The sequence below is a fragment of the Thamnophis elegans genome, chromosome 7 (assembly GCF_009769535.1).
Source record: "Thamnophis elegans isolate rThaEle1 chromosome 7, rThaEle1.pri, whole genome shotgun sequence".
Classification (NCBI taxonomy): domain Eukaryota; kingdom Metazoa; phylum Chordata; class Lepidosauria; order Squamata; family Colubridae; genus Thamnophis; species Thamnophis elegans.
Window position 1 is genome coordinate 69899432 of NC_045547.1, and position 18746 is coordinate 69918177.

At 38.6% G+C, this 18746-nt stretch overlaps 1 protein-coding gene across 2 annotated transcripts in view; it reads left to right on the top strand.

Annotated features, from left to right (window-relative positions):
- The window catches only part of CERK (ceramide kinase), a 43045-nt gene extending 35466 nt beyond the window's left edge, over positions 1-7579 (top strand). Inside the window, exons 11-14 of one of the 2 annotated variants that reach the window (XR_004255734.1) lie at positions 2718-2926; positions 4521-4729; positions 6171-6678; positions 6777-7579. Coding sequence is in view for 1 of the 2 variants with exons in the window: in XM_032221237.1 (XP_032077128.1) it covers positions 2718-2926; positions 4521-4729; positions 6171-6255 (503 nt within the window). In the remaining variant the exon portion in view is untranslated. Of the gene's footprint in view, positions 1-2717; positions 2927-4520; positions 4730-6170 lie in introns of both variants that reach the window. The other variant, XM_032221237.1, reaches the window with a different exon arrangement.
- The last annotated feature ends 11167 nt before the right edge of the window (positions 7580-18746 follow it).

The following is an 18746-nucleotide window of genomic DNA, read 5'->3' on the forward strand; positions in this document are numbered from 1 at the left end:
CGAGCGTGGTCACCTCATGGCTGCTGCTGTGTTGCAATATTTTCGGGGAGGGCTTATTTTAGCGCGATTGGGCTTATTATCCGGGGAGGTCTTATTTTCGGGAAAATTGGGTAGCCTACGGTGTATTTATTGAGTGCTCGTTCATTTACTGTTGATATTATCAAGTAGATTTCCAGTTTTCAGCTGGGTTCTCAACTCTTCAAGAAACAGCATGATTATGCTTCGCTCCATGCCATCAAAGATTTCTATTTTCAGTTGACGTACAAGAACTAGCCAGACTGATTATTTATCTCGGTTTAAATTCTATTTCAAGTCCATGTCAACATTGGGGGGAAAAATCTAATGGAAATGTTTGGGTTACTAAGCTTAAAATGTTAAACATCCCTGAACTAGGGATCGCTTCTAGCCCTTGTAAAGCTTCAAATCTTATCTCCTCTGTACATTACCACAACTGGTTGGGAATGCTAAGAAAAACAGTCCAGCCACCTGGACTATACTAGAAGAAAAAGGACAATGCAGGTTGCCTTGAACTCCTGGAAGACAGATTATGGTTATAAAAAGCAGTAAAGAAATAACAAATAATTCTTGACTTACAACCAGTCATTTATCAACATTCACCAATGGTTGAATACTTTATGTCCTGTTAAAGCACCTCCAGGCATTGTAATATGTTGGGCTGGTCCTTCTGGTCACATGACCTCATTCCGGGTGTTTGCCAAACCTATTTGCATTTACAATCTGCCAGCATAGGATCATCATTTGCAACCTTCTCTGCTGGCTCCCCAAAAAGTCAATGAGGAAATCAGCAGGGAAGATTGTCAATGGAGGGGACATTGGATTTGAGGTCCGTTCCCCTAACACGGGAGAAGGGACAGGGTGGCTCAATGGCTAAGACGCTGAGCTTGTCGATCGAAAGATTGGCAGTTTGGCAGTTCGAATCCCTAGTGCCACGTAACGGAGTGAGCCTCTGTTACTTGTCCCAGCTTCTGCCAACGCAGCAGTTCGAAAGCACATAAAAAATGCAAGTTGAAAAATAGGGGCCACCTTTGATGGGAAGGCAACAGCGTTCTGTGTGATCATGCCGGCCACATGACCACAGAGACTTCTTTGGACAGTGCTGGTTCTTCGGCTTTGAAATGGAGATGAGCACCGCCCCCTGGAGTCAGGAACAACTAGCACAGATGTGCAAGGGGAACCTTTACCTTTACCCCCAGCATGCACCAAAGGATTTCCCCTCTTTCCCATACAGAGAGGAGAAATCCTCCCATACATTGGAGGAAGGACCTCAAATCTGGCAAAAAGTGCTAGCGAAGGCCTGCATTCTGGCCTTTCAGAATGCTGGGGTTTGCTAGCAAATTTCCCCTCCAAATTTCTGTTCTTACAGCATGCCAAAGCATTTCCCTTCCAAAATCCCTCAGTGCACTTGAGGAATGGACCTCAAATCTGGAAAAACATTAGCAAGCACTATCATTCTTGTGATTGTTCTCCCAGTTGGGCAGGAAGAGGGCCCCAGGCCTCCCAGATATGGGGGGGGCAGGTCCTCTCTCCACCCTATTGTACTTGGGAGGCCTGGTGTTGTGCTTAACAACCTATCGTGCTTCTCCAAAAACACAACCCATCTTGAAAAGAAGCCCTATCACATTTTTCAGTGTATGCCATCAAAGTAAGCTCCATCTACAAAATTAGCCCTAATTAAGACCCCACCCACCCCGGGGTGTACATGGTGGGGCGAGACACAGAGGTAAAAAATAAGCTAGGGTGGGGATGGGGGTGGTGGTGGAGCTGCCCTACTTACCAGGCCTCGCACACCCCAACACCTGCCTCGCCTTCTTCGTCCACTTGCCACCAGTCGCATGCATCGCCTTTGCCTCCGGTCTGCCTGTAGATGCCTGCCGGAAGGCATCTGCAGCCAATAACAGAGCTCCGTATCGAGCCAGAGTCTATTATTGGCTGCAGAGGGCTTTCCTGAAAGTATCTGAAGGAGAAACGGAGGCCGGGGCAATGCATGTGTGTGGCAGCAAGTGGCCACAGAAGAAGAGGGCCAGCAGCGGGCTCCTGCTGGGTGGGGCTGTCGGTGCCACCCCCGCGAGGTGAGTCAATAATTAGAACCCTCCAAAAAGAAGGCCTAGCAATTTTTTCAGGGTCAAAAGAAAATAAGATCCTGCCTTCTTTTTGGAGAAACATGTTATGTGGTCACTTAACCACTGCAACTGGGTAGAGCTGAGATTGTGATTGTTGAGCCCAGTGGTCATGCGGTGTCTCATTTAACAACTGCTTCACTCAACAACCAAGATTCTGGGCCCAATTATGGTTGTGAGTGGAAGACTACCAGTATGGGGCTTAGTGATTTGTCAGTAATTTTAGAGCTTTTAAGAAGAAATCGGCACAAACATCCCATCTTGGATTCTAGTTAACAGGACATGTGATTCTCTGAAGTCCTGTTTTGCCAGGCACATTGGATTGAATTATGCATTATATTAATGCTGCCTTTTAAAAACAAAAATACAAAAATCACTAGATTTATTTTAAAGGAAAAGGATGAGTCACAAAACTCATCTTGCATTGAATCTTAGTTGCTCTTCCTGATTTGTCTGGGAGATGTAAGGTTGGGAAAATTGCCAACCCTTCCTTCACCCTTTATGAAGTCAACAATGTCTTTAAAAATGTCTCAAAATCCAGATGATACCAAGAACAACATGCAAATTAATCTCTTTCAGGGGATGAGGAAGGAGAATGGAAGGTTATTAGAGGGAAGTTTCTAGCCATCAATGCTGTGAACATTAGCTGTGCCTGCCCACGCAGCCCTAAAGGCCTTTCACCAGCTGCTCACCTGGCAGATGGCTCGGCAGACCTCATTCTAGTCCGTAAATGTTCCCGGTTAAACTTTCTAAGATACCTCTTAAGGCATACAAACCAGCATGATCAGGTGCGTATTTTTTGCTCTAGCAGTATGATAGCTTCACAATTGGAACGGAGGAACAATCTGATGTAGATTAACGGTCTTGTGCTGGAACACAAAACAGGACAATTGCAGAACTTACAATAAAAAGCTAGACTTTCTGGAACTTGCAGATCAGAGAATGCTTCATTCCATCATCTTCCAGTAAAGTGTCCTGCTCAGAGGGAGGAAAACTAATTGATCGGTTATTTTCACTGATGTCGCTTAGTTCTTACCACTCCAAGGATGGGGCTATATTATTGATTCATTCATTCATTCATTTTTTTCTTTCATTCATTCAATTTTTTTATAGCCGACTAACTCAACTAAGTCACCTTGAATAGCTTACAATTCTAAAATTATAAAACAAAACAATAAAACCACCCGCAAATAAATAAATACAAACAGCTGTGATGAGTAATCAAATAATACCATGTTTCCCTGAAAATAAGACCCTATTTTATTTTATTTTTTCCAACAAAAAAAGGTACCAGGTCTTATTTTCAGGGGGGGATGTCTTCCATTAACTCCCCTCACTTAAGCGCATCGCCCCCGGCCTCTTTTTCACTATTAGAGGCTTTCAGGAATTTCTTCATCCTGCAAAGCTTTCCTGAAGGCCTCCCTAGCCGATAACACAGCTCCGGATCGATCAAATTATTCTTGATATAACTTGAAGAAAGAATTTTCACAGAGAGCTGTGAAAATAACTACAGACCCCCTCACATCCTGGATATAAACTGTTTCAACTTATACCTTCAAAATGACGCTATAGGGCACTGCATACCAGAACAACTAAACACAACAGTTTTTTCCCCGAACGTCATCACTTTGCTAAACAACTAATTCCTACAACACTGTCATATTACCTATTAAGACTGTATTACTATTATTCTTCTCTTCCTTCCTATTACCTATCTCTTCCCACTTATGACTATAACCATGTTGCTTGTATCTTTACAATTTATATTGTTTTATTTGTTTCCTAGTATAATTTGATTGCTTATTAGTAACCTATGACTATCAGTAAGTGTTGTATCTTATAATTCTTGATGAATGTATTCTATTTTATTTTTCTTTATGTTCACTGAGAGCATAATGCACCAAAGACAAATTCCTTGTGTGTATAATCACACTTGGCCAATAAAGAATTCTATTCTATTCTAATCTAATCTAACCTAATTTATTCTTTCTTAACATGGGAACTACCTCTACTGCTTTAGTGGCATTCAACCAGTTTAATGTAGCTCAGGTGAAAATTGTAGCAAATACAAAAATTTCACCTACTTCATTTATAGAAATAGTTTTGTATGCACCATATAGTTTATTCTAAAAGGTTGTTTAGAAAATTGAATTTTACAGCAGAGTTTTCAGAATCTAGACTTAGATATGTTTAAACCTATTGAATGTCTGAGTACACTTAACTGTATTTTACATTATAGTGCTGAGTGTCATTTAAACAAAATTTAGTTAAGTGCTATTTAGAACACACACACAAAAAAACCACCTCAAAAGACTGACATGTCTTTTTGCCAATTTCTAAGGCAACAAACGCTGTCATTTGCTTCCTACATTTTCTCTGCAGTTTGATTTCAGCTTTGTAGAGGTTTATCGGATTAAAAAGTTTCGTTTCACATCAAAGCATTTTGATGATGGTGACAATGATGACCAGGGTACGCGGAAAAAACACTTTGGACAATTCTGTAGAGACCACCCAGCTTGCTGCTGTCTTTCCCCCAGCAGTACCTGGAACTGTGATGGAGAGACTCTGGATTGTTCAACTATTGAAGTCAAGTGAGTGCCTTTCTTTTTATAAATGAATCTACGAATATAAAGAGATTAGAGTGCAATTCGCACATTAGTCCTTTCCCTAACAGGATTTAAACATTGTCAGAATACTTCCACTAAATATAGAGCTCTGATTTTTTTTTTAACATATGCATATCTCTGCACTCCTAAAAAAAGTTTTAATCCTCTCACCTCAACAATGTCAACAGGTTTTATTAAGTAGAACTTTATTAAACACTATTTATTGCCTCCAATAGCAGTTTCCAGGAAGGCAAAATGTTTTCCATGACTAACATGCAGAAAGAAAGGTTAAACCTTTTTTTTTTAAAAAAAATCATCTTCCCAGCCAGAGTCCTCAGTGCATGATAAAAACAGAATATAATGGTTTGTTCAACTAAACATGGTTCAAGCAATGCTGAATTAGTTCTGTGGAATTCCTTACTACAGAATCTCGTGATCGTCACTGATGTAAATACCCTGTTCCCCCCAAAATAAACCCTTCCCTGATTATAAGCTCAATAAGACTTTTGAGCGCATGCACTAAAATTAACCCTTCCCCAAAAATAAGGCCTCCCCTAAAATATTTTAACGCATGCGCAGCCATCCCCACCATTTCCTAGGGGGGAACAATATGCCCCACTTGCCCCACATGTACCTGCCATCCACACAGAATGGCCTCGCGGAGGCTGCTACTGCCAACCCTAGCTACCACACCCCTTAGTGGCAGCCACAAAGAGCGGCAAGCCCAGCAACACTAGACAAGAGTGTGCCAGAAACAGAGACAGAACTTCCAACCTTCTCTGGGTCAGCTGATCTGCGGGCCGCGGGCTGAGGTTAAGAGGCCTCCTGGACCTCAAAAATAATGAGACCTCCCCAAAAATAAGGCCAAGCGCTTACTTCGTGGGTCAAAAGAAAATAAGACCCTGTCATATTTTGGGGAAAACATGATAATGTTGAAAGGGAATTAGATAAATTCACAGAATGCAAGACTAGTAAGAGCTACTGATCTTAAGACTCAGGGTTGGGAGCAACCTGCATCCATGGATTTGGTTAAATAAAACAGTAAGATACATATTATAATTTACAAATTCTAGTCAAAATCCCAAGTAATTCTATAATCTGACTATATCTGAACCCAGCATATATGTTACTTGGAGTAGAGATGCTAGAGACCAATTCAAACAATCTAAAAGGTAATAATAGATACACAGGTATATGTGAAGAGATCTTAATTTTGGCTAGATGGTTTATTTATTATGGCATTTCTCCAAATAAAAAATAAACTAGGGAAAAACACGAAACATAGTTGTACTTGCTATCTCAAACTGCCATTGTGAACAGCTTCTTAAATGAATAATTGAGAGGATTTTGTTCTTATTAGTGATTGGCAGATTAGAATTGATAGAATTTTATCATGTGAAGATTTTACAATTTCTTACATTTGCAGAGTTCACTGCCAATTAATTAAACTCTTTGCAAGAGGAATAGAAAAGAACCACAAACCTGAATCACCTTACAAGCAACTTACCTGAGCAATTAATTGAAGTCAACATTGCAAGAACATGAAGGAAAAAAGGCAACACACAGACAAGCATTTCTCGCATGTTAATAAATGTTTTTAAATTTTATTTTTCTGGTCAAATTTTAATTCTGGATAGATTTTTTTTTCAGTTAATGTTTTCAAAGACAGTGGATTATTTTAAATTACTTTGTTCTAGGGCAGTTAAGAAGATTTTTGGCTTATATTTCCTTTCTTTTGTTATTAATAGATTCTGTTTTCTTGCTCTGTTTCTAAACTGGATGCTCCTTCTCTTAGGTCAAGATGAAAAATCAGATTATTATTAGTATGGTCCGTCACACAGTTAGCCAGATGTTCAGACTGGATTTGCAATTTTTGTCCACCTATCTATTCCTTCCCAAGGGCCTAGGATAGGCAGATGTAGATGTTTGATGGTGTTAGAGCAGTGTTTCTCAACCTTGGCAACTTGAAGATGTCCGGATGCTGGCTGGGGAATTCTGGGAGTTGAAGTCCGGACATCTTCAAGTTGCCAAGGTTGAGAAACACTGTGTTAGAGCAATTGTCGCACTTTATAAGTTGTTCTGAGCAAAGCTGCCTTTTGCAATTGACTATTGTCTGTTCACAACAGCTCTTTAGTTGATGCTTCCCTTCATTCGTATTGAGTTCTTCCGCTGCTTATTATTATTTATGCTTAGAAATGTAGAGCTAGAGCATGGCTGTGAAACTCACGCCCTGCGGGCCAGATGCGTCATGCGCTGGCCATGCCCGGTTTAGTGAAGGGCGGGGAAAACTCTTGCTAAGTCACGTGATGCCGCCGTGACATCATGATTTTGACACTCCTGAGCTAGAGGCACAGTTCTCTTCATCTCCTTCCAGTAAAGTATCAAGAATGGATTGGTGAAAGAGAAATGGAAAAATGTACAATTCTCTTGCTCAATTGCCTACATGAAGGTTCATCCATTCATGTGCGTAGAATTCTTTGACAGTTATGGCTAATAGATGAATGGCAAGTTGTTAAAGGCAAGCCTGCAGGTTTGGTACAAATTTTGCCTTTGATGTCAAGAGAGGGGATTATTATCTATGTTTGCCACTTCGAGTTACTTATAAAGTAATAAAGGTGGCATTTTTAAAAAATCAAAAATATATGGTTTTGAATTTTTGGATTATAATGCAAATAATGAGCATAGAGGCTGATGAAACTTTTTATTCTTTTAAGGCAATTTTGAATATGATCGTATCCTATCATTAATCTTGTTTTCTCCTGAAATGACCATATACTCATTCATTGCTCGAGCTAGTTTGCATGAGCAACCTCAGCACACTCCAAATGCACATTCTAGGTTGCAAGTAATAGCAAACATCTTATATATATATTAGGTCATATAATGTATTTCCAGATAAAAAAGTATAGTTTAAAGAATCCCCTTGCTTTTCTCCTAAAGCAGTATTTCTGAGCTGTGGTGGCGCAGTGGTTAGAGTGCAGTACTGCAAGCTACTTCCGCTGATCATCGGCTGCCAGCAGATTGGCAGATCGAATCTCACCAGGCTCAAGGTTGATTCAGCCTTCCATCCTTCCGAGGTCGGTAAAATGAGGGCCCAGATTGTTGGGGGCAAAAGGCTGACTCTGCAAACAGCTTAGAGAGGGCTGTAAAGCACTGTAAAGTGGTATATACTGTAAGTCTAAGTCAGTGGTGGGTTTCAAAAAATTTTGGAACCTCTTCTGTAGGTGTGGCCTGCTTTCCGGGTCCACTGGTGGAACCTCTTCTAACCGGTTCGGTAGATTTGATGAACTGGTTCTACCGAATAGGTGCGAACTGGTAGGAACCCACCTCTGGTCTAAGTGCTATTGCTAAGTGTTATTGCTATTTCTCAAACCTGGCAATTTTAAGACGTGTAGACCTCACCCAGAATTCGCCCCAGAAACATGTTTTAAAGTTGCCAGGATAGAGAGATACTGTCTTAAAGGATAATGCCCCAAAAGCTTATCTGAAACTGTAGATGAGGCAGGAACTAAAATGGGCAGGATAGACGTGTATGGCCCTTTCTTAGAGAAGAGTCCCAGAACTTCCATGCTCCTATAATTGGGACAGTTCTGTGTACAGTATCTAGAATGTTTTATCCTGCCTCTTCCTTCATCTTTTTTTCATGGTTCTCTAAATTGCTTCTTCCTCTCCCCTGACATGAATGGAGAAGCAGTTTTTGGATACCAGTCTGTTTTTCTTCCCAACCAAAGGTTTTCTGTGCAATCAATAGAATTGTTGTTTTTTTTTAAATGGCACTTTGAGCATGCTAACAAGGGAATTCTGGGATATGAAGTCCGCACATCATAAGTTGCCAAGTTTGAGAAACATTGCAATAGAATCAAGGGACAGAATTCATTTGCTGATACATTTTTTTTTCAGGGATAGCTGAAAATGCAACTTTTTTCATGTAGACTACCATTGTAACTAGACAGAGCTGCCTTGTCACTTTTACCAATTGGTAGGCTACTTAATTTTTAATTTGATATTGTTAAATGTCTTTGGAGCCTATTTAAATAAGCACATATTTATACTGTACAGGAGCTCACTTTTTCCCTGAAAAGAAAAATAATAATAATCTAGATGTTACCAATTTCAGATTATAGGTGTGTACTCAATTGCATGTTTAAATTAATCCCTTTCAAAATGGCATTTTTTATATCTAGCATATCAAAGAGAAACTTAGATTAATTTCTGAGATGCTAGGTTTCTATGTGCATGCAAAGCAACTTGATCTACATTTCTAGCCTGAATGGTGTAAAGTAAAAACTCCTTGGTTTTGCTGATAAATAAACTGGCCAGAAAGTGTTAATGTATCACCTTCTATATGATTTTGTAATGACCAAACAATATTTAAATGTTTAGACTGCTGATTAAAGAAGTTACTTAATTCATATAGAATTTAAACAGATGGGTTGCTGTATTTATTTTGATACTCTGGATTGGTACATGGTATTGTGGAATTACATTGCCACTGTTGTAATCATATGCTCTCTTTGTAAGGGACTCTTGTGTTCAAAGAAGAAAAAAGAGGAATTCCCCATAGAGGCTTGCAAAGATAATGAAAATCAATTCATACCCTTTGTAGAAGTTTTGAATATTATTTGGACCAAACTTCTGCTTTGTTCTGTTATCTTAGAACGTGTGTGACTATATATTTTTTATTTGTCTTCTATGTCTGTGCTTTTCTTAAGAATGTTCCATTACACTGTTTCCCCATCCCTCCATTTTCAAGGAAGGAAATCCTGTTGAATTCAGTGGGGGCTGATTTTTATTTAAATGTATAAAATTCATTGTAAGAATTGCAGGTATTCCTTGTATTTTATTAGATTTCTATAATATCCAGTTGACATAAATGTATTGGTTGATAATAAGTCACTGCTCCATCATCGTACACATCAATAATGATAAACTACTGTTCAGTGAAGATATTTCTACAATTCTACATAAGCTCTTTCAATAATTTGTGGTATAGCACTTATCTCAATGAAATGTTTCTCATGAACGCTATGCATTAGTTACTTTTCCATGGTCCCCAATCCCAAAATTAACTGCTTGGGAAATGTTCCAGCTGATATCATATTTTGCTGCTAGGCACATGACTAGGCAACTAAGTTATTGCCATCAAAAACATTTGTATAACTCATATCTTAATTATGTCATTATTTCTTTTGTCAACTTTGGTTCTACGGTAAAGCCCCCAAAGCTTATTTTCCAGCCAGTTAAATGAATTAAAAAATATCTCTGTTGGATATTTCTTTGTACCCAATGTAGCTTGACTGGAATTTTACTGAAATGGAGGCCTGGTTTTGGAAACATTTTTGTTCAAATGTACATTCCATAAGTATCCAGATTTTCCATGCATATAGATTCCCAGATATATTTATAACTCTTAGGTTCTAGTTTATGGTCTTCAGCAGGATGAGCTATGCTTTCAACATTAATACTGTCTTGACTAAAAGAAAATTGCTCCATTCTCTAACATGTTTTAGAATAGCTTTAATGTTGGTTGGTATCCCATCAATTTAAAAAAAGCTGGACACATGCCAGGGTTGTAGGTTTTTTTGCCAGCCGAAAGCTGAATTGTATAGTAACAAATACTTGCTAGGATATGTTCCAAGAATAGGAACAGATTAAAAAGTATGACTATTTTAAATTTTTAATTATTAAGTTTTGTAACAGAATCAGTAACAGTAGAAAAATTCAGTAACTAAGCTACTTAAAGATTGACTTGTAGTAATTTTATAATTATAAGGTTAGCATGAGGTAATCTGCTGAAATAGCTTTCTGGGTTGAGGACACTATTATATTAATAGACAGTTTTAATAAGACTGATCAATATATCTGTGTAGCTGACCAGACCTTATATTATTAGTAATATTCTGTGTCATCCAAAAGCTAGTCATAGCTGTAAAAAAGTGACTTTTCAAAATCAGAAAACAAACGAGACTATCCAGCATAGTTGTGAAATCATGGTAAATATAGAGATTGGAGTAACTCTAGTTCCTCAAATTGTTACAAAGCACAATTCAGGCTTCGTATAATGCTTTAAGTATTTCTTATTATAAAGCAAATTCTCTGTATATGGAATGCAATCCTGTGAATGCTGATTTGAGAGTAACCCCATTAAACCTAGCTGGGGGTTGGTGCTTAGTAAATGTACAAATCATATTTTATCTGACTTTTTAAAGCTCAGTTTGAAAGTAGAAGCTTATTCTTCTTAATATGTCTCTGTTTAGTAGGAAGCTCCATGTTGCCATGGGGATGAATTTATCAGTCTTGCTGGTTTCAAGATTGAAATGCAACTTTTTGTTTTTAAACTGAAAATATTTCTGGAAATAAAATTATACTGCAGATTTTATGTGTGGTGTTTTTGTATCTATTCAAGTTCCTACTGTATCTCTTACTGTATTGAGCCACGGTGGCGCAGTAGTTAGAGTGCAGTACTGCAGGCTACTTCTGCTGACTGCCTGCAGTTTGGCAGTTCAAATCTCACCAGGCTCAAGGTTGACTCCGCCTTCCATCCTTCTGAGGTGGGTAAAATGAGGACTCACGTTGGGGGCAATATGCTGACTTTGCAAACCACTTAGAGGGCTGTAAAGCGGTATATAAGCCTAAGTGCTATTGCTATCTCAATGGCCTTTATTCTACTGCTGGGTTACAATGTTATCTGGCTATCCTTGACAAAGAACTATAGGTAAAGATTCCCCTAGCACATATGTTCCCTACTCTAGGAGGTGATGTTTAGCTCCATTTCAAAGCCAAAGACCTAGTGCTGTCTGAAGATGTCTCCATGGTCATGTGGCTGGCATGACTAAACCCCAAAGGCACACGGAACACTGTTACCTTCCCACCTGGTGGTCCCTATTTTTCTACTTGCATTTTTACTTGCTTTCGAACTGCTAAGTTGGCAGAAGCTGGGACAGGTAACGGGAGCTCATTCTGTTACGCGGAGCTAGGGATTCAAACCACCGAACTGCCGATTTTTCTGATTGGTAAGCTCAGCATCTTAGCCACTGAGCCACCGCGTCCCTTAAGAACTATATCCTGCCTTTATTGCTTGCCTTTCAAGACTATGCAATCACCTGACTTCCCTCCTCGGTAATGGGTGAGAAACAATTTATACACCTTGAAGTTGCCCTTGTATGATGTTGCGATAATAACTGGAACAGCTAAGGATGATCTGCCTCACTTCTGGGCTGCAGGTAACATGAAGGGGGTTTCAAAGGGACTGGCAGAAGAAAGAAAATTGCCAGGACATGCTTGTGTTGTAATCACGCAGCAGTAGAGAAAGGCATAGTTTCTCTGTTACAGCCATCAACAAGCCATTCCCTAAATTTCCTCTGAAATCACAATGTCGGTCTCTGCCCTTGATGGACTATCAATCACTGTTTTCTTTTTCCAAAACAATGAAAAGCAAAATTACCCATAAGTGTACAAATAAAGGTGAGATATAAATGTAGAATATGGTGGTAGTATAATGATTTGCAATGGGAATTAAGTGGATTAAGTAGTCATTAAGTGAATCTGGCTTCCCCTGTTGACTTTCCTTGTTGAAAGCTGATTTAGAAGGTTGCAAATGGCATCCTAGAGGAGATCAAGCCTGACTGCTCTTTAGAAGGCCAGATCCTGAAGATGAAACTCAAATACTTTGGCCAACAATGAGAAGGAAGGACTCACTGGAGAAGAGCCAAATGCTGGCAAAGATTGAGGGCAAACCCGTGTTTCCCCTAAAATAAGACAGAGCCAAGGTGGCGCAGTGGTTAAATGCAGCACTGCAGGCTACTGCTAGATCAGCAGGTCAGCGGTTCAAATCTCACCGGCTCAGGGTTGACTCAGCCTTCCATCCTTCCGAGGTGGGTAAAATGAGGACCCAGATTGTTGGGGGCAATATGCTGACTCTCTGTAAACTGCTTAGAGAGGCCTGAAAGCCCTATGAAGCGGTATATAAGTCTGCTATTGCTATTGCTTTTGACTCCCGAAATAAGCACTTGGCCTTATTTTTGGGGAGGTCTTGTTATTTTTGAGGTGTAGGAGGTGGCAAACATGGTCACCTATTGTGTTGCAATATTTTCAGGGAGGGCTTATTTTCCGGGGAGAGATTATTTTAGTGCATGCGCTCAAAAGCCCTATTGGGCTTATTATCCAGGGAGGTTTTATTTTCAGGGAAACAGGGAAGAAGAACGACAGAGATTGAGGTGGCTGGATGGAGTCACCGAAGCAGCAGGCGTGAGCTTATATGGACTCCAGAGGATGGTAGAGGACAGGAAGGCCTGGAGGAACATTGTCCATGGGTTGCAATGGGTTGGACACAACTTCGCAACTAACAACAACAACAAAATGGTGATCATGTGCCCTGGGATACTACAACTCTCATAAATAGATGCTGGAAGCCAAGTGCCCAAATTTTGATCATGTGATCATGGGACTGCTACCATGGTCATAATTGTGAGGACCAATCTTTTTTTTCAGTGCCATTGTAACTGACCAGTTGCTAAATGGATGGTTGTAAGTTGAGGACTACCTGTACAAATTTACCCCTACCCAGTACAGAGTGGCATTCAAAGCTTGCAGGGAATAAAAATTAACCAAATAACTTTTCTCCTGAAAATGAAATAAAATCCAACCCCATAATTGTCAAATAGTTGAATGGCAGTTCAGCTGTTCAATATATATATATATATATATATATATATATATATATATATATATATATATATATATATATATATATATATATATATATATATATATATATATATGTATATATATATATATATATATAATCTTTTGAAAGCTGAGGTTGTGTTATGCTAGGAAGAATGAATCAAGAACTAAGGGAAAGCTTACCTAGTGAAACCAAGGAAGGGAAACCTAGGAGAGAAGGGTAAACCTATTACAAGTTTCCTCATCTTCAACTTGTAACTCGGTTGTCCACTTCATACAACTCAAAACCAGTCTTCTCAAACTGGGACCTTCAGATCTGTTGCCCCTTTTCATCCCAGAATTTCTCCTTCCATGGGATTTCTGGGAGTTACAATTCCAATGCATCTGGAATCCCCAGATGTTGGAGTGTTTTTTTATTAGATTTGTATCCCTCCTTTCAAATAGGAACCCAAAACCAGCATATATAGTGTACAAGAGGAAAAAAAGATATTGTTTAACTGGAAAAGAAAAAGTACAGAAAAAAATGAAGTTTGTGTAGTGAGAACTTTATAGATGAAGCTATATTTTAAGCACATCAAGAGAAGAAGGAAGGAGAAAAAAAAAGAAAGGAAAGAAGGAAGGAAGGAGAAATGGAAGGAAGGGAAGGAAGGAAAGAAGGAAGGAAGGAGAAATGGAAAGAAGGAAAAAACAAATTAAAAAGAAAGAAAGAAAGAAAGAAAGAAAGAAAGAAAGAAAGAAAGAAAGAAAGAAAGAAAGAAAGAAAGAAAGAAAGAAAGAAAGCTCTTGTTCAAAGCTACGACAGGGTTCCATAACATGTTAAGCCAAGTTTTGTAACTAAACTACTGCTGGAAGAAATATCCAGATCCAGGTCCAACCCAAGAGAAAGGCACTAGAAATAAAATGGAGGCTGGAGGCTAATTGGAAAGAAAGGTTCCCTTTATTGATGAAGCTGAATTACCAACCACGTGTGATTCTGGGACAGCTGACAAAATGGAGTTCAGAGTGGGTGGGTTTTATACCTTCTGGATTCCTATAGGGTCGTGTAAGGGTCATGGCTGGCTCTACAGACAAAAGGGGAACCAGATAACGTATCGGGGCGACTTTGTTCCATACATTCCTATGGCATTCTTCATTCTGTCCCTGACTCTTCTTCTCATCCACTAATTAATATATCTAAGGTGAGCTATCTGATAGCTCACCTTGGCTAAATTGAAAAAACAAGCAAAGTTGCACCCTATTGGTACCTGGTTGGAGGAACATCAGGGAAGTTCCAGAGCAGTAGAGTATATTAGGAAATTTAAATAACATTCCAAAAGAAGACAATGGCAAAACACTTATATACTGCTATCCCAAAAAACCTCATGTGGATGTCCATGAAGTCACCAAGTATGGAAGTTGACTTGAAAGTGGCTTGACTTATGTTTGAAAATATGAGTATGCATTGATCAATATAGATTTGCAAGACTTTGAACATACGTACGTACGTACACACACACACACACACACCTACAGTACATACATACCATATTTTTCAGAGTATAAGTCACTCCGAAGTATAAGACGCACCTAGCTTTTGGGGATGAAAACAAGGGGGGGGGGGATCTGCCTCTGCCTCCCAGCAATTTTCCTCCAGCAAACAGCCAACAGTACAGACGATATACACTGTTTGTGGTGTTACGTTTCAGACTATACTTGTCCAGATGCTATTAAAATTGATGTGGCTTTCTGGGAGTATACATTATTCTCTGCTATTTAAAATAAAATACAATAGCACTGGGCCTCTTCAAATCAAGCATTTATTTTAAAAAGTTTCTTCATTTTGTAAAGTTGCGTAGAACAATAACAAAGCAGTCTTTAATAAATAAATCTAATAATTTGAACATTCTATAGGCATTTATAGTTATTGACTTACCTCCTTGCAGCAAGCAGCAAACAGCAGTCTGTTTCAGTTTAGCCTGATTAGAAGAAAAAAGGAACTGCCTCTGCCTCCCAGCAATTTGCCTCCTTGCAGCAAACCGCCTGTTTCACTTTCAATTTCAGCATGGGCCTCCCGGTAATCAGCTGTTTCAGGCTGCCAGGTTTGCCATAGCGTATTGCCACCTCCGCAAGCCCCATTTTCCCGGTTGCTGCAAGGAGGTAAATTGCTGGGAGTCCAAAAGTGGGGGCCAGTGGGTGGGCAGGGCTACATTCAGTGCATAAGACACACCGAAATTTTCACCCTCTGGGGGTGAAAGGTGGGTCTTATACTCCAAAAATACGATAGATGATTGATAGATAGATGATAGATAGATGATAGATGATAGATAGATAGATAGATAGATAGATAGATAGATAGATAGATAGATAGATAGATGATAGATAGATAGATAGATAGATAGATAGATAGATAGATAGATAGATAGATAGATAGATGATAGATGCATTTTATTTTATTAATTCCAATTCTGATTCCATTCCCTGGTCCACAGTCGCCATGATTCCATCCACTTTGTAAATTGCGCATATTCACGCATTACACTAATTTAAGGTGACCAGATTTTCAGATTGGAAAAGAGGGACGCCCTTGACCGGGGGGGGGGGGGCTTGATTAAAAAAAATTTTTTGTCAAAAGGTCACCCCAGGACACTGAAACCAGCATAAATACGAATCTGTTGCCAAACAAAATTTTGATCACGTGACCATGAGAATGCTGCAACGGTCGCTAAGTGTGAAAAATGGTCATCAGTCACTTTTTTCAATGCCATTGTAACTTCTGTCTTCTAGAGCCATTGGGATTTAATATGGTTTTATCACTGGATTTTCTTTTTATTGTTTTTGTGGAATTGTTACAATGATTTTATAATAATATAATTTTATTTGGCATTTTGTTGCTGTAAACTGCTGAAAACCCCTGATAGAATACAAATTATTTAATAATAAATTAGGAAATGTGTAGCTGTTGTCTACACATTGTTTTGTTTGAACAGCTGAAATCAAGCCTATTCACCCAAGGCAATTCTAGAGTAACATGTGCTTCAGGACAACCTCCCTCTTAGACTGCTTTTTAAAAATGAATTATGCCTTGCTTTTTCTATATTATCTTCACTGACACTGTTAGTTTTATTGTTTTCTTGAAGAGATATTTTATTATTCTTTTGTAAATCCTTTTGGATTTTTTCATGAAGAATTCCAGTATAAAAATAAAAAAACAACACCATAGAGTAAGCTATCTTTTTCAAATACACTTGCAGTGGCAACCTATTACATATTACCTGGCAAAAGAAATCAGTGTTTCTTAAAATCTCTCCTTGGAGTCCAGAGGGTCAGACCCAATCAAGGGTACTCAAAATTCAAATTTGCCAGCCTATGTTGAAATCCCATCAAACAATTGTGAGAATCCACAGTAGCAGTGAATACTTAGATTTCAATATTTAATGCAATACATATTGATAAATATAACCCATACAAACAAACACCATTTTGGGATCCTGAGAGAAATTTTTTAAAACAAAGACAGTAATATAGAATACAATAGATTGTATTTGTTTCAGAAGTTCCTCTTTTTGGCTTGGTTCTTTAATCCAGAGATACGGAATTTGTGGGTCCTTGATATTCTCTGTGATTGGCTGTTTTCAGAGGGCAGCAAGACCACCCAGTTCAACCCTGAGCTACGCACATTTTTTTCTATCACACAATTTAATAGCCTAGGGCCACATGTGACTCATGGAAGCCTTCAGTTTGGTCCAGCACAGCTCCCTATAGGTCAGAAATTAAAAAGTTTGATGCGATACAAAAGGGAAATGATTCAATCCATTGGGATGAATATTATTTGCTATGTTTAATTAATTAGTATAAATTAATTCAATTAAAATTTATTTTTTGTCCTACATCTGTCCATCCTGGCTCTGCCTATTTTTTTGGAGAACGATCTCTGGAATCCCATTCAGTGCTCACTAGGAACCTCAAATTACTGCATGCTGCTGCTATAAACAATTGTAAACATGCATGTTATTTGATCTATATTTGACTACATGCCTACTCAAAAATAAAAACTTATGAATATGAGTACTCTTTTGATGGGGGGTACATCTTATAGAACAAGGAAAGTTCAAGTAAATATGTGTATAAACTGTATAAATAGATCTGTGCTGCAGGCTATTTAAAGCTGGATGCAAGATATGAAAACACTGCAAACTATTGTTCAAGATAATTTGAGAAAAGGGAATCATTCATCAAGAGTGCTAATAACTACTGCTAAGTAGGCATTCTACCTGAACCTGCAATTTTATTGCTATAATATTTATTATTAATTTAAAAACTCAGCCAAGATTCAGGCGGCTAACACATACAACTGTAATGTTTTGAACATATTTTTCTCTCTACACTATACAGCCTTCTGATGCATGAAATGAAACTCTTACTCTTAACTCAGAGTATAGGCACACAATCTTTCCAGTAGTTCACATACTAGTTGGTAACATCTTAATTTGAGGCTTGATTGGAACATTATACAGAAGTTATTGAAAGACAGTAAAATGGACATCAACAATCTCACACCCTGCTCAAAGTTGTGACAGCAAGTTTAAATTTTTGACCTTAACTATCAAGAAAAAAAACAATTTTAAAACTGGCATGTCAGTGACTTCTTAAAAGTCAGGATGCCTGGTCAAGATTAAATTGCAGGTAGATTTCTTATCACTTTCTAAAAAGAGAAAAATTCAGAACATAACAAATAAAAGGTTGTGAATTTCACAGATGAGACAGAAAACCACAAATGGGCAAATATGATCTAGAAAGGCATGACTCTCCCATATTATGGGAATCCCATAAGCCCTGCAGATGTTCATAATGAAATTATATTTAACTATTTGGGACAGAAAGACAACACAGACTATTTTTTTTAAAAAATTCACCAATATCACACCATAAGATTCTTTATCTTTTCTTTGCAACAATTCCTAATGGCACAAGAAATCTCCATCAATATCTATCCCCAAGAAGAAAACTCTTCTTTCACAGCAAATAATGTAGAAAAATTACAAACAATAACTCTTTTCAGCTTTATGCACCACCCCAGTAAACACAAATGTTTGATCAGAAAAAATATGTCCAAGATAGGAGCAATAAGCTATACACCATGATTTAGGAGTTTGATTTTTTTCAAAAATAAATGCTAAAATACTAAACTGTATATATGCACATTTAGGTAAATAGTGTTCTGTATACCCTCTCGGAGGCGGCGATCGATCCCAATCACGAACGGACTCCGCGGAAGGGTGGGGCCCGTGGGGGCAGCAGCAGCCGCCCGCAGATAACCTCCACGCGGTTCAGGGGCTTC